The sequence below is a fragment of the Triticum urartu genome, chromosome 1A (assembly GCF_056163025.1).
Source record: "Triticum urartu cultivar PI428250 chromosome 1A, HENAU_Tu73, whole genome shotgun sequence".
Lineage (NCBI taxonomy): Eukaryota > Viridiplantae > Streptophyta > Magnoliopsida > Poales > Poaceae > Triticum > Triticum urartu.
Window position 1 is genome coordinate 306,590,922 of NC_141873.1, and position 11,158 is coordinate 306,602,079.

Consider the following 11,158-nt stretch of genomic DNA (forward strand, 5'->3'; position numbering starts at 1 on the left):
CAACACCATGCATACATTGACCCTTGCTAAAATTAATGTAACAAAGGTGAAGTCAATACAAAATATTTTTATTGAAAGCAAGATGAAGTATGCCATTACTCCTTCCATAATGGTAATTTCTTAATACATGATGTTTCCATCTAAAAATGTTGTCTTGACTTATCTATCTCTAATGCAGTATCTTTAATTGTGCATAATAATTTTAGTTTGTAATTGTTGTGCCCAGGGGTGGAGCCAGGATTTGAACATGAGGGGGCGAGAAAAATAATGATCGCTCAAGAGACGCGCCACAAGAATATAGTCTGAAAATATGGCACTTATATGAATGTCCTGCCATATATTTCTGTAATGTAAAGAAAAATATACATTTCTATTAGTTCAAATTTTGCTCTACAAGAACCATGGTTGAACATGTTGATTATCCAATCGGATGAAAAATAAATACTCGTATATTGGAGTCGGCGATGCTATTGTGTATGGCTGATAAGGGCCCTCAGAAATAGAGAAGACGTGCAAACATTAAACGAAAGGTGAAATTGGATGTACAATTTGAAATCTTATTGCATCCAATTAGTGAATCGAACCTTTGACTTGTAGCAATAGTACCAATTCACTAAGAAATACTCCTATAATCTCTAATGTGTAATCGATCTGATAACTTATTTTTTGAGCAAAAGAGGGGTTTCCCCTATGATTTCATATATTGACCAAACACGAAGAGAGAACATCATCCAGCTCAGGCGCGGTAAATCTCCAAGCAAACAAAGATCCAAAGCGACAGAAAATATTACTCCCATCTAGCAGCCACCGACTCCCAGACTACAAACTAGAAAAGAAAGGTAAAAAACAATCTGATAAATTAGTAGCTTGCGGTTGTATGATGGCGTACCTTGAAGTGGAGGTATGAATGTATGATTCCAAGATTGATCCGTGAAGCAGCTGACCTGCCGCGGATTCGATCGCGGAGTGGTTTTCAATTTTAACGAGAGGGGCAGGCAGAGCCGCGAGGCGGCGGCGAACAAGGATGCACGAAGGCACGAACGAAAGGAAACCGTCAATCTGGACGAACCTACTAAATCTAAACGGCTGCACATTAGGAATTCCTATTTTCGTGGTGCGTACAACTTAGGATTCTGTAGTACTGGGCCTTTGGACTGGAACGTCGGGCCATTAGTATACGCTAGTACCTAAGAAAAATCACAGGGGGGGGGGGGGCAGGCGATGGGGGGTGTCTGACCCCTGCTCGCACCCCCTGTCTCCGCCCCTGGTTGTGCCGATGCATCAGGGTTGCTGAACTTATATGTGGGATATGAAGGATAAAGTAATTAACATTTTGGATCAACAATGTGCAAATGATATTGCATCGTACATGAAAGAAACATATGATGTATGGGGGGGGGGCAGGCGATGGGGGGTGTCTGACCCCTGCTCGCACCCCCTGTCTCCGCCCCTGGTTGTGCCGATGCATCAGGGTTGCTGAACTTATATGTGGGATATGAAGGATAAAGTAATTAACATTTTGGATCAACAATGTGCAAATGATATTGCATCGTACATGAAAGAAACATATGATGTATGCGTTGATACAATACACAAAGCATTCTTTGACTGCATTGAAATGTATTTTTGTACATGGAGTTGCTTTTGTGACATTGGAGGGTCAAAGAAATTTTGTGAGACAACTGACATGCCATTGCAAAGTTACATTATGTTATTCATGTATATCATAAAGACTGGTTTATTTGTACTAATCATGTGAGATGCAGGGAAGATATCATTTGTTCCTATCAAGTTTTAGTAGTTGAAACTCGGTGAAGTTTTTCAAACCAGTCAAAACATATTCAACAATGGTCTTATTTCAAAGCCCTCATCACAAGAAACACGAATATACAAACGAAATATAAATTGGATTTTTGATTCAACATATATAATATAGTCAAATTTACAAGTCAAAATAAAAAACATGCGAGGTGGGGTGTGTGGGCCATGCAGTCTGTGCCAAAAGCTGCATGCATGGAGTAATTAAGCTCTGAACACATTTGCAAGTTTCTGAATCTTTTGACGCAATCCTGCAGCCAAGAACCTACATGCCCCATCTGTGCGTGCTATAAATCCTCTATCCATATATGTGGAGAATTTCTAGGTAATAAATGTAGGCTCAACTCAACCAAAGACAACAACACCATTTTTTAGTGGATATTTTATTTTTATCACATAATTGTAATAATGTTGTCTTTCAATGAACTTCATTTTTGACGGTACATAACATCTTGATACGACATTCATCTTAATCTTGACTGGGTTTTTCACTGTTAGAAAGTTGGTTCGCATGTTAGTGGAGAAAGAAGTTTATGACAGACAAGGGCCATGTAGACATGCCGGACTAATGAATTGATTTTTCAAAAATAGGTTGTGAATGCAACATGAGAAATGATATTCTACTATTCCGTGCAAGAATCCATCGCCCGCCAACATGAGAAATTTGTGCCATGATTTTTAGCCTATAACAGAAAATGTTTTGTTTCATAGTGTTAAATCATGTTTCATCGGGTCGTTTTTCTAGTTTCTAGCATAAATTTTTGCAATGTACAAGCAACTAAGAGTGCATTTATTTTTAAGTAGATTGTTGATACACAATGAAACATTACGATACATTTTTTAAAAAACTAGGAAAAAATGAAATACCATGTAATCTATCTACACTACCTAACAAAGACATAACATTTTCATTTCGCTCAACCTTCGTCCGCCTCCATTCCATGCCTAGCATGCCAAGAAAACCAAAGGAAAACCGACTCGCTATAACTCACATACGGGTCCATCCTTCCCCTCTATTCCCACTATACACTGGATTTTTTTTGCGGAAAATAGGGAGATTTCATTACTCAAGGCGGCCTTTCAGCCATACACAAATTTACAATTTCGTCTGTGCCCGTACCAAACCAAATGGCAGTACGGGATATACTACGCCCATAGGCTGCGAGGCTATGACTAACTTTATTTTGAGTGCGCCTAATATGCGTAATCGAAATCTCCTGTCGGTCCTCTAACATGAGTAACTGGATGTCTCGCACAAATGTCCTGTATCTTGAGCGGTCCCCAGGACTCGCCTTTAACATCGATACTGCCCGAGCACAGTCCAGCTCAATGACAATGGGTAAGACAGTTCGGTGAAGAGCAAGATCAAGGCCTTCTATACACTGGATTTATTTATTCAAAATTAATCAAGTGTTTGTTTTTTAGATAGAGATAGAGAGGGAGGTTGGTGGAAGAGGAATTATTTAACGGTAAATCGACTAAAAAATACCGCCTAATGTACATGTACATGGCTGTTAAGTATATGTTAAACATGATTGATGTTGAATCTTATGTATACCCTCGTTGCAACACAGGAAAAATCATCTAATTCATTGAAACACGATAAACTTTGCCAATAATCAAAAAGTATGGCACGAATCTCAGGGATCCAAGGCTTTAAACCCTTGGATCTCAGATCCAACAGCTCGTGGTAGCTCGTATCATGGGAGGACCTAAGCTCCCGTATCACCTGATATTTTCTCTGCAACATATACATGAACTCTTCTCTCTGACACCATTTGGCTCCACAGTTCGTTAACAAACACACTGTGCCAACGTTGATTTATTCCATTCAGGCAGTACATCAACTGTATAGTAATACAAGTATGCTATATCAGTACGTACTACGTAGACGTAGACCGGATCAGCCCTGGGGCTGGGGGTACTTGGCCTTGTAGTCGTTCCACAGCTGGTCCACGCTCTTCCCCAGGATCTGCACGAAGTAGTCGTCGCTGTAGCCGTCCTTGAGCTTGCCGTTCATCTCCGCCACGAACCCGGCCTTGAGCGAGTCGCAGTAGTCCAGGAACCTGGCCGTCACGTCGTACCCCTGATCCCACCGGTCGCCGCCCCCCTCCTTCACCCAGTTCGCCGCTACGTACCCGGCCTTGAGCCGCACGTAGTCCGCGATACCCTCGAAGATCCCCGAGTGCGCGCCGTACTCCTGCAGCCCCCACTGCCACACGTGCGCCACCTCGTGGTACAGCACCCCGTCCACCTGCTCCTTGAGGTTGTCGCCGGTAATACCGCCAACGGAGCGGGCGCTGAGCTGGATGGTGCTGCCGCTGGTGGAGGCGATGCCGTCCGTGTCGCGGACGGCGAGGGTCACGGTGTCGCCATCGGCGGGCCTGCGGTCGGAGGGGTCCGGCTGGTTGAAGATGCCCCAGGTGAACGAGGAAGCATCGGAGAGCACTTGCTTGGCGTAGGCGGCGCCGTACTCCCGGTCGAATCGCTGACCGCCGGCCGTGCTCGCCGCCTCGTTCGTCACGTCGAACGTGACCGCGCCGGCCGTGGCTGCGAGGGCCAGGAGGAGGGGAGCGGCTGCTGCCATGGAGATCTTCATCTCGTCTGGGTGCCTTGGTGAGTGGTACGTGGGGGGCGGCCCAATTTATAGGCAGAATAGCTAGCTGATGTAGGAGTAGTTGTTTGGAAGCTGTTGCCGGTAATACGTGTTCGGTGAAACGGCATGGCGCTAGTCAAAGCAGCTCGAAATCTGTTTTTTCCAGGGCCAAGTTTTCTTGATTCGGGAAATTTCTAGCGCGTATGACTTCGAGCACCTTCCCACGCGATGTCTATAAATTTTGAGTTGAAATTTTGTGACACATTATATCTGAACTATCTATATCATATTTTTTGAAATGGCATGACGTGCACGATGTAGATTGGTCACGTGTCCGTCACTTCATTAAGTTCTTTTCCTTTTTCCTGATGAAGGAGATTTTTGCATCCCTGCGATGCATACAATTATTTTTATTAATTAGTATTAAAATAGGATAAAGGACAAAGGCAACCCTGATCAAACCATTCAAAATATGAATAAACACATACACCGAAATTACTTAAATTCTTTTGTAGCAACACCTTCAAGAAGTAAGGAACGTACTCACTCACCAGCGCTACATCCGGTGGTAGACGTTCTGGACAAGGATTTTTATCCTAGTTGCCGAGCCTAGCTAATTAAAATCAAGAGGATAAGGCAGTAAGTTCGACACCACATTCAGCAAATTAACGACACAAGTTCATTGCTGTTGAGCCCGACTAATTATGTTAGAAAAGATTTTTTCACTCCGGATATGGAGTGGTATTCCGGTCAGTATCTTGAACATGGACCATTGGATAGCAGCATCTGACAATACTTCACGTTATGCCGAAAAAAGCACTAGCGGATTGATGGGACAACTTCTCACCTTAGACCACCGCCATGGCCCTTAGAGGCTGCCAATGCCTCAGCTCAAAACTCACCATTGTCACTCCACACCGGCGCGAGTCACACTGAAACATCAACCATACTGCTGGAGCCGCTGCTGCCGGCGCCACGAATGCCATTGTGCCTATGATAGTCATTGCCCTCCCACTAGACCAAAATATATTTTCTGCTGCCAACGAGCACCATAGCGTCGTACGCAACAAATGCCATTGTGCCTATAGATGCACTGCCACTCCCCCCTTTATCTCCTTGTATTGGCAATTGAGGGCAGCCGGCTTCGTCAGAACAACGAGTGCAAGTGGCCTCAATTGCCATTTATAGCCCTCACAAAATTTAGCCATCGACATTCGTACCACATCGACGTATGGTGGTCGTCCCCACCGCCAGTGTTGTCGCCGCGTCCCATGGAGGCCGCCATCACCCCTATGCCTCTCCGATCGCGGCACGTTTGTGACATCCCGACTTAATACGAATGATAGACTATGCATATCAACAAGGAAACCCTTCTTTTTCGATAGCCAATTTAGAAAGAACTTCAAAGTTAAGTGTGCTTGGCTTGGAGCGATTTGAGGATGGGTGACTGACTGGAAATTTGATCTTGGGTGCAGACGAATGAGGACAAAGTACGTAGTAAAGACTAGTATTGGTCTGTGAGGCTAGGCTAGATCCTTCTAGGCGTAATGGACGAGAACCGGTAGATGTGGTCGGGGCGTTAATGCATGTATGACTCTGTCGATGTGGCTAGCAACGCTTACCGTTGTGTCCACGTCACCAACATCATGCTGACCACCGTAGGCGCCATCGTCCCCGCCTCCTTCATCGTATCGTTGGGCGCCAGTTTGTTCACGTACGTAACTACCGATGCGACTCTCCTGATGGTATGGTCGGCAACACTGACTGTCATAGCGGACACCTCTACGTCAACCACTATAGGAACCACCGGTCCGCCTCCTCCGCATGAGCGGAGAGAATAGGCATCAATGGTGGTAATGTTCTAGCCGTTGAACTCTGCATCGTTAATTGTCTCGATAAAACAAGAACTACACGATGATCGATGTGAAGCAGGTCCCGTGCGTCAAGGGATACGACAACATTATGCGTGTTGTGAAAGTCAGAACAGATGCTTCAGAGATCGCATACCTATAGGGTGTTGACTTTGGTCGCTAAGGTCGCAGGGGCATCGACTATGCTGGTGTGTTTCCTTGGGGCTTGTGTGGATGTGGAGCGATGGCTCCAGAAACCATTGTTGGGTGGTAGAGTGTCGTCTCTTTGCACTTAGGTGTGGGGATGTCATTGGCTCGGTTGGTGCGCAGCCTCGGGTCTGATGTGTACATCGTGTAAAACATGTATCAATTTTTGGTCAGGTATCCTTATAAACTAGCCAATTCTGTTCCTCCTAATGAGAAGGCATAGCTCTTGCTTGTTACTCAAAAGAAAACGATATTGGCTCAAAGGCTCTGCATCAAGGAGAGACATTCGGGAAGAGGTAGGCATTGCATCCATGGCGTATTCTCCGGTCCAAAAATTACGGATCAGGTGGGTTGTTCCTAGGGATGAAAATGGAGTGGAAAGTTTCCGCTTTTCCGGAGGAAAAATGGAAACAGAGAGGAAATATGAAAACGGAAACGGAAATTTGCAAAATGGAAATGGAAGTGGAATTTTTTATGCGGAAACAGAAACAAAAACGGAACGGTGTTTTCCGGTGGAACAGACGCGGAAACAGAACTTTCCGTTTCCGTGAATATGGAATTTCCGTTTCTACTATAGGCCCATGGCTGCTTTGTAGCCCAATTACTAAACAACAGACAATGACACAATGAGCAGACTGGATCATTTGAGGACCAACTTTTACTTCCACACACATTCTCAACTAGACACAATACAGAATTGTCATGTACTATTACAATACTATCCTATGTTACCAACACAACCATATTATCATGTAGCCATGTTAAAAATTTCTTAAATTTCTTTGTTTTTGTGTGTATTTCTCTATGATTCAAGGGGGTTTTAAGTTCCAGTCAACACACCGTTCTGTTTTCTTGTCCGCTCTGTATTCGCTCCGTGTCTGTTTCCGGTAGTATTTGTTTCCGTATTCATTTCCGGGGTTTCCGTATTCATTTGCGCTTCTGCAAAAAAATATGAAAACAAATATGGTAGCACCCAGTTCCGTTCGTTTCCGCTCCGTTTTCATCCCTAGTTGTTCCCCCTCTGCATCCATGCAGCGGCACTTAATTAAATGAAGAAACACAAGCGAATGATTACGGACAAAGTGCATTAGTCATAAAAACTGGCCTTATTTTCTTTTGATTCTATGTTTATCCGATCTTTGCCTAAGAGTTTTTTCATGTCAAGATTAATAGTGGCAAGAGCATATCTAGTTGAACCCCTAAAAAATTGAGTCCTTCTAAAGCCTCACTCAAACCTTAACTTCTCAACTTTGAGGTGTTAAATAAAAGTTTTTTAGCTGAACTCCAGAGACTTAACTTTCCAATTCTTCTAAGTTTTGGTTTACATACTCCAGTTCAATTACATACTTGCACATATATTAAATCCAAACATATTAATTAAGGTTCAAAGAATTCACAAACATTGCAATTTCAAAATTGACAAATCTATTTATTCAATTCAAACACACGAAAGGGCCCAACGAAGTAATAATCCAAATAAAGAGCACAATAGAAGAACATTAATCAAGTGTTCTGGACTGCCCACAAGTGCTCAACAAGATCATCTTGGAGCTAGGTATGAACTTCTTGGTTTTTGATACTTTGATGCACTACGAGGAATCTCCGTATCTTATTCTCATTGTGTTCCGGCTTGACAAGACCTCCATTGGAGGTGTAATGAAAGTTCTCTGTCATGTCTGTCTCATCCTCAATGATTATGTTGTGTAAGGTGATGCAACATGTCATTATTTTCCATAGGATATGTGGTTTACAACACTCGACAGGACCATGAATAATGGATAGACGCTTTTGAAGCACACTAAAAGCTCTCTCAACATCATTTCTTGTCGCCTCTTGACGCATTGCAAAGTGGGGTCTCTTGTTGCCTTTCGGATGTTGGATTCTCTTCCCACATGTGGCCCATGGGGAAGAGACACAATCTACAAGTACCCGATCATGTACTGACACCCATTGACAACATAGTTGCAAGGAGGAACATATCTGGCAACAAGCCTTCCGGACAGTGGTAATCCCAAAAGCATATTCAGGTCATTATGAGAGCCAAGCAATCCAATAAATGAATGTCAAATCAATAGATCATTTTTATGCAAGTGTCTCAAGAATGATGGTTGGATCTTTGAAATGGACTTTATACCGACCTATTCACCCCACAAGACAATTCTTCCATATCCAGTGCATGCAATAAATTAATACAAGCACCTTGACCATCCTCGTTCTTCACTCAAACCAAAGAGTCTCTCGGTGTCTTCATCATTAGTTGCCCTCAAGTACTCCAGTCCACAAATCTCAATCATGGCTTGTGTATATCTTTGAATGACCTCTATGATTGTATCTTCTAAAATACGGAAATAATCATCAATGGCAACGGCCGAACACTCATAGGGAAGCACTCAAACAATCGAGACACAGTCCCTCCATCCTTGAAAGAGTGTACTTCTAACTTTGTTGGAGGGTCAAACCATCTTAAAGTTTGTCTGAGTTTGTGCGAAAGTATGTCAATGCTTGTGAAACCAAATAGGTGTATGATGAAAATATATTTTATCATGAATATAACGCTACTAATTTGATGACATAAATTTAATCTATTATTATATAAATACGGTCAAACATAAAAATGTTTGACTTTCCAACAAATTTGGAAGGTCACTCTTTCAAGAAAGGAAGGAGTACTAGTCAATGGGCACATACTTATTTCTCCCGATGGAGTCCTCCCTAGTTTAAATGGATCATGCCGGTGTGCAGGGCGTCAAGCGATATGAAAGTGGCACCCCAAGAGAATCTTTTGCTAAGAACTTCTTTCGGACGCTCAAATTTGAGAGCCGACGGACAATTCTTCTTAATATTTTTTTTGAAGTGGCCAGTGTAGCTGGTTTTCATTTCATTAGCTGGGAGAAGTTACAGAAATTGATCATGGAATGGAGAGGCAATACATCTTACTTCGGGCCCGAAAGAATTAAGCCATCTTGAAAACTAAGCTAAAACGACGCACATGGAGATATCTCACGTCACTTCCCTAAAGGGCTGCTGGATGCATCGTGCGCCGGCGAGTCATCTTAATATTTTTGAGCAACTAAATTGAATAGGAGTTTGGCTAGGCATGGCTTAACTACTTTAATTCTTCTTTTGCGGAGTTAAACCATTTTAGGAGTTCAGCTACAAATGGTCTAATTCCTTTGGTTTCAGGGGCATGTTTTTGTGTTGGATAACGGTTAAGCAAACCAAAGATTAATTTTGATGGCTGGCATCATTAATTTAGGGACCCCAATAGTCACGGAACATTAGCTTGGAGGGAGCCTCCCATTGAACGTTTTTGTTCGCCAAGGGGGAGGTCCTATGGCGATCATTTCTCCCGTTCGCCAGGGGGAGGGCCATGGCGACCCCCAATTGGCCCAAAGGCACAAAAAATAGTGTTTTTTATAAAAGGTAATGAAAAAATGAAAAAATGGGAAAAATACCAGGAAAGTTGCCATGTTCTTAGTCGTCACCCAAAAACTTGTGTGCAAAAAAGTGGCAGTAATAAAAATGTCACCTCACCTCTCAAACTAAAACTGCAATCCTCTTAAAATAATAAAAAGCCAATCATATTATGAAAATGAAAATAACATCCTATTATAAAAATAAAAATGTCATCCTCTTAAAATAAAACTGCCCTATAACAAGTAAAAAAAGAGATTATTAGAAGAATTAAAGAAAAGCTTCAAAAATGCTAAAGTTATATTGAAATCTTAGTTCTACCACGAATGTTCATAAAAGCCCCACTAGCCCATTGGCCAAAAGCCCAGTTCTCGCGCAAAGAGATTCTGCGTTGGTTACACATTTTTTAAAGAACTAGAACAATGTCCGTGTGTTACAACGGGATATAAATATTCTAGACATTAGTCGTTAGCTTGTGATTTACCTGCCCATAATATATGACTTGTGTAAATAAATGTTCATCAAATTTTGTCCGTTAATTACCTTATATTTTGATTAGAAGTGATTTATCTGTCCATAGTATACGATTGTATAAATAAATGTTCATCCAATTCTGCCTTGATTTACCTTATATTTTGATCACAATTTGGTAAGTAAATTAAAATGAAATTGATACAGAAACTAAGTAAATTAAGATGATTGATTATTACACGGTAAAGTTAGACAAAGAGGTGATGGAAAGAAAGATGAAACGAGAACTTTACGTTATTTTTAAGTTGTATAGTAGAGAAAAGAGAAAATGAGGGAAAACAAAAAATTAGCGTATGCTGGGAATCGGCAGACAGTGAACGCCTCCGGCCATCCCACATGGCATTGCCGCGCGTTGAGATCCATGCAATGGTGATTTTTTTTTTTGTGAATCGATCCATGCAACGGTGATGGGGCCGTTCACTGGGGTTGGTCTCCCAGGAAACGTCAGTCAAATAACGTTTTTGATAATTTTGACATACAAAATGCTTACCTAACTTATATACAGACAAAACATTTCTTTCTCGAGAAAATTCCTTATTTAACATTGTCTTAAAATCTGGTTTCTTATTTGACACTGAAAAAGTTTTTTTTCCCTATTTGACACTAGTCCTAAATTTTAATCCCTATACGACACTTTCGTCCATTTTGAGCCTAAATGACACATGAAAAGACGATTTTGCATATGTGTGCGCGCATGTGTACTGTTGCGTGTGTGGGTGCACGCGCACATGTGTGCTGCTGC

The 11,158-nt window shown here is 42.2% G+C and overlaps 1 protein-coding gene across 1 annotated transcript; it reads right to left on the bottom strand.

Annotated features, from left to right (window-relative positions):
• Window positions 1-3,612: 3,612 nt before the first annotated feature.
• Window positions 3,613-4,453, bottom strand: LOC125530078 (uncharacterized). Its single transcript, XM_048694503.2, has one exon. It carries the CDS (start codon window positions 4,415-4,417, stop codon window positions 3,722-3,724), a length of 696 nt encoding a protein of 231 aa, XP_048550460.1. The 5' UTR covers window positions 4,418-4,453; the 3' UTR covers window positions 3,613-3,721.
• Between the last annotated feature and the right edge of the window lie 6,705 nt (window positions 4,454-11,158).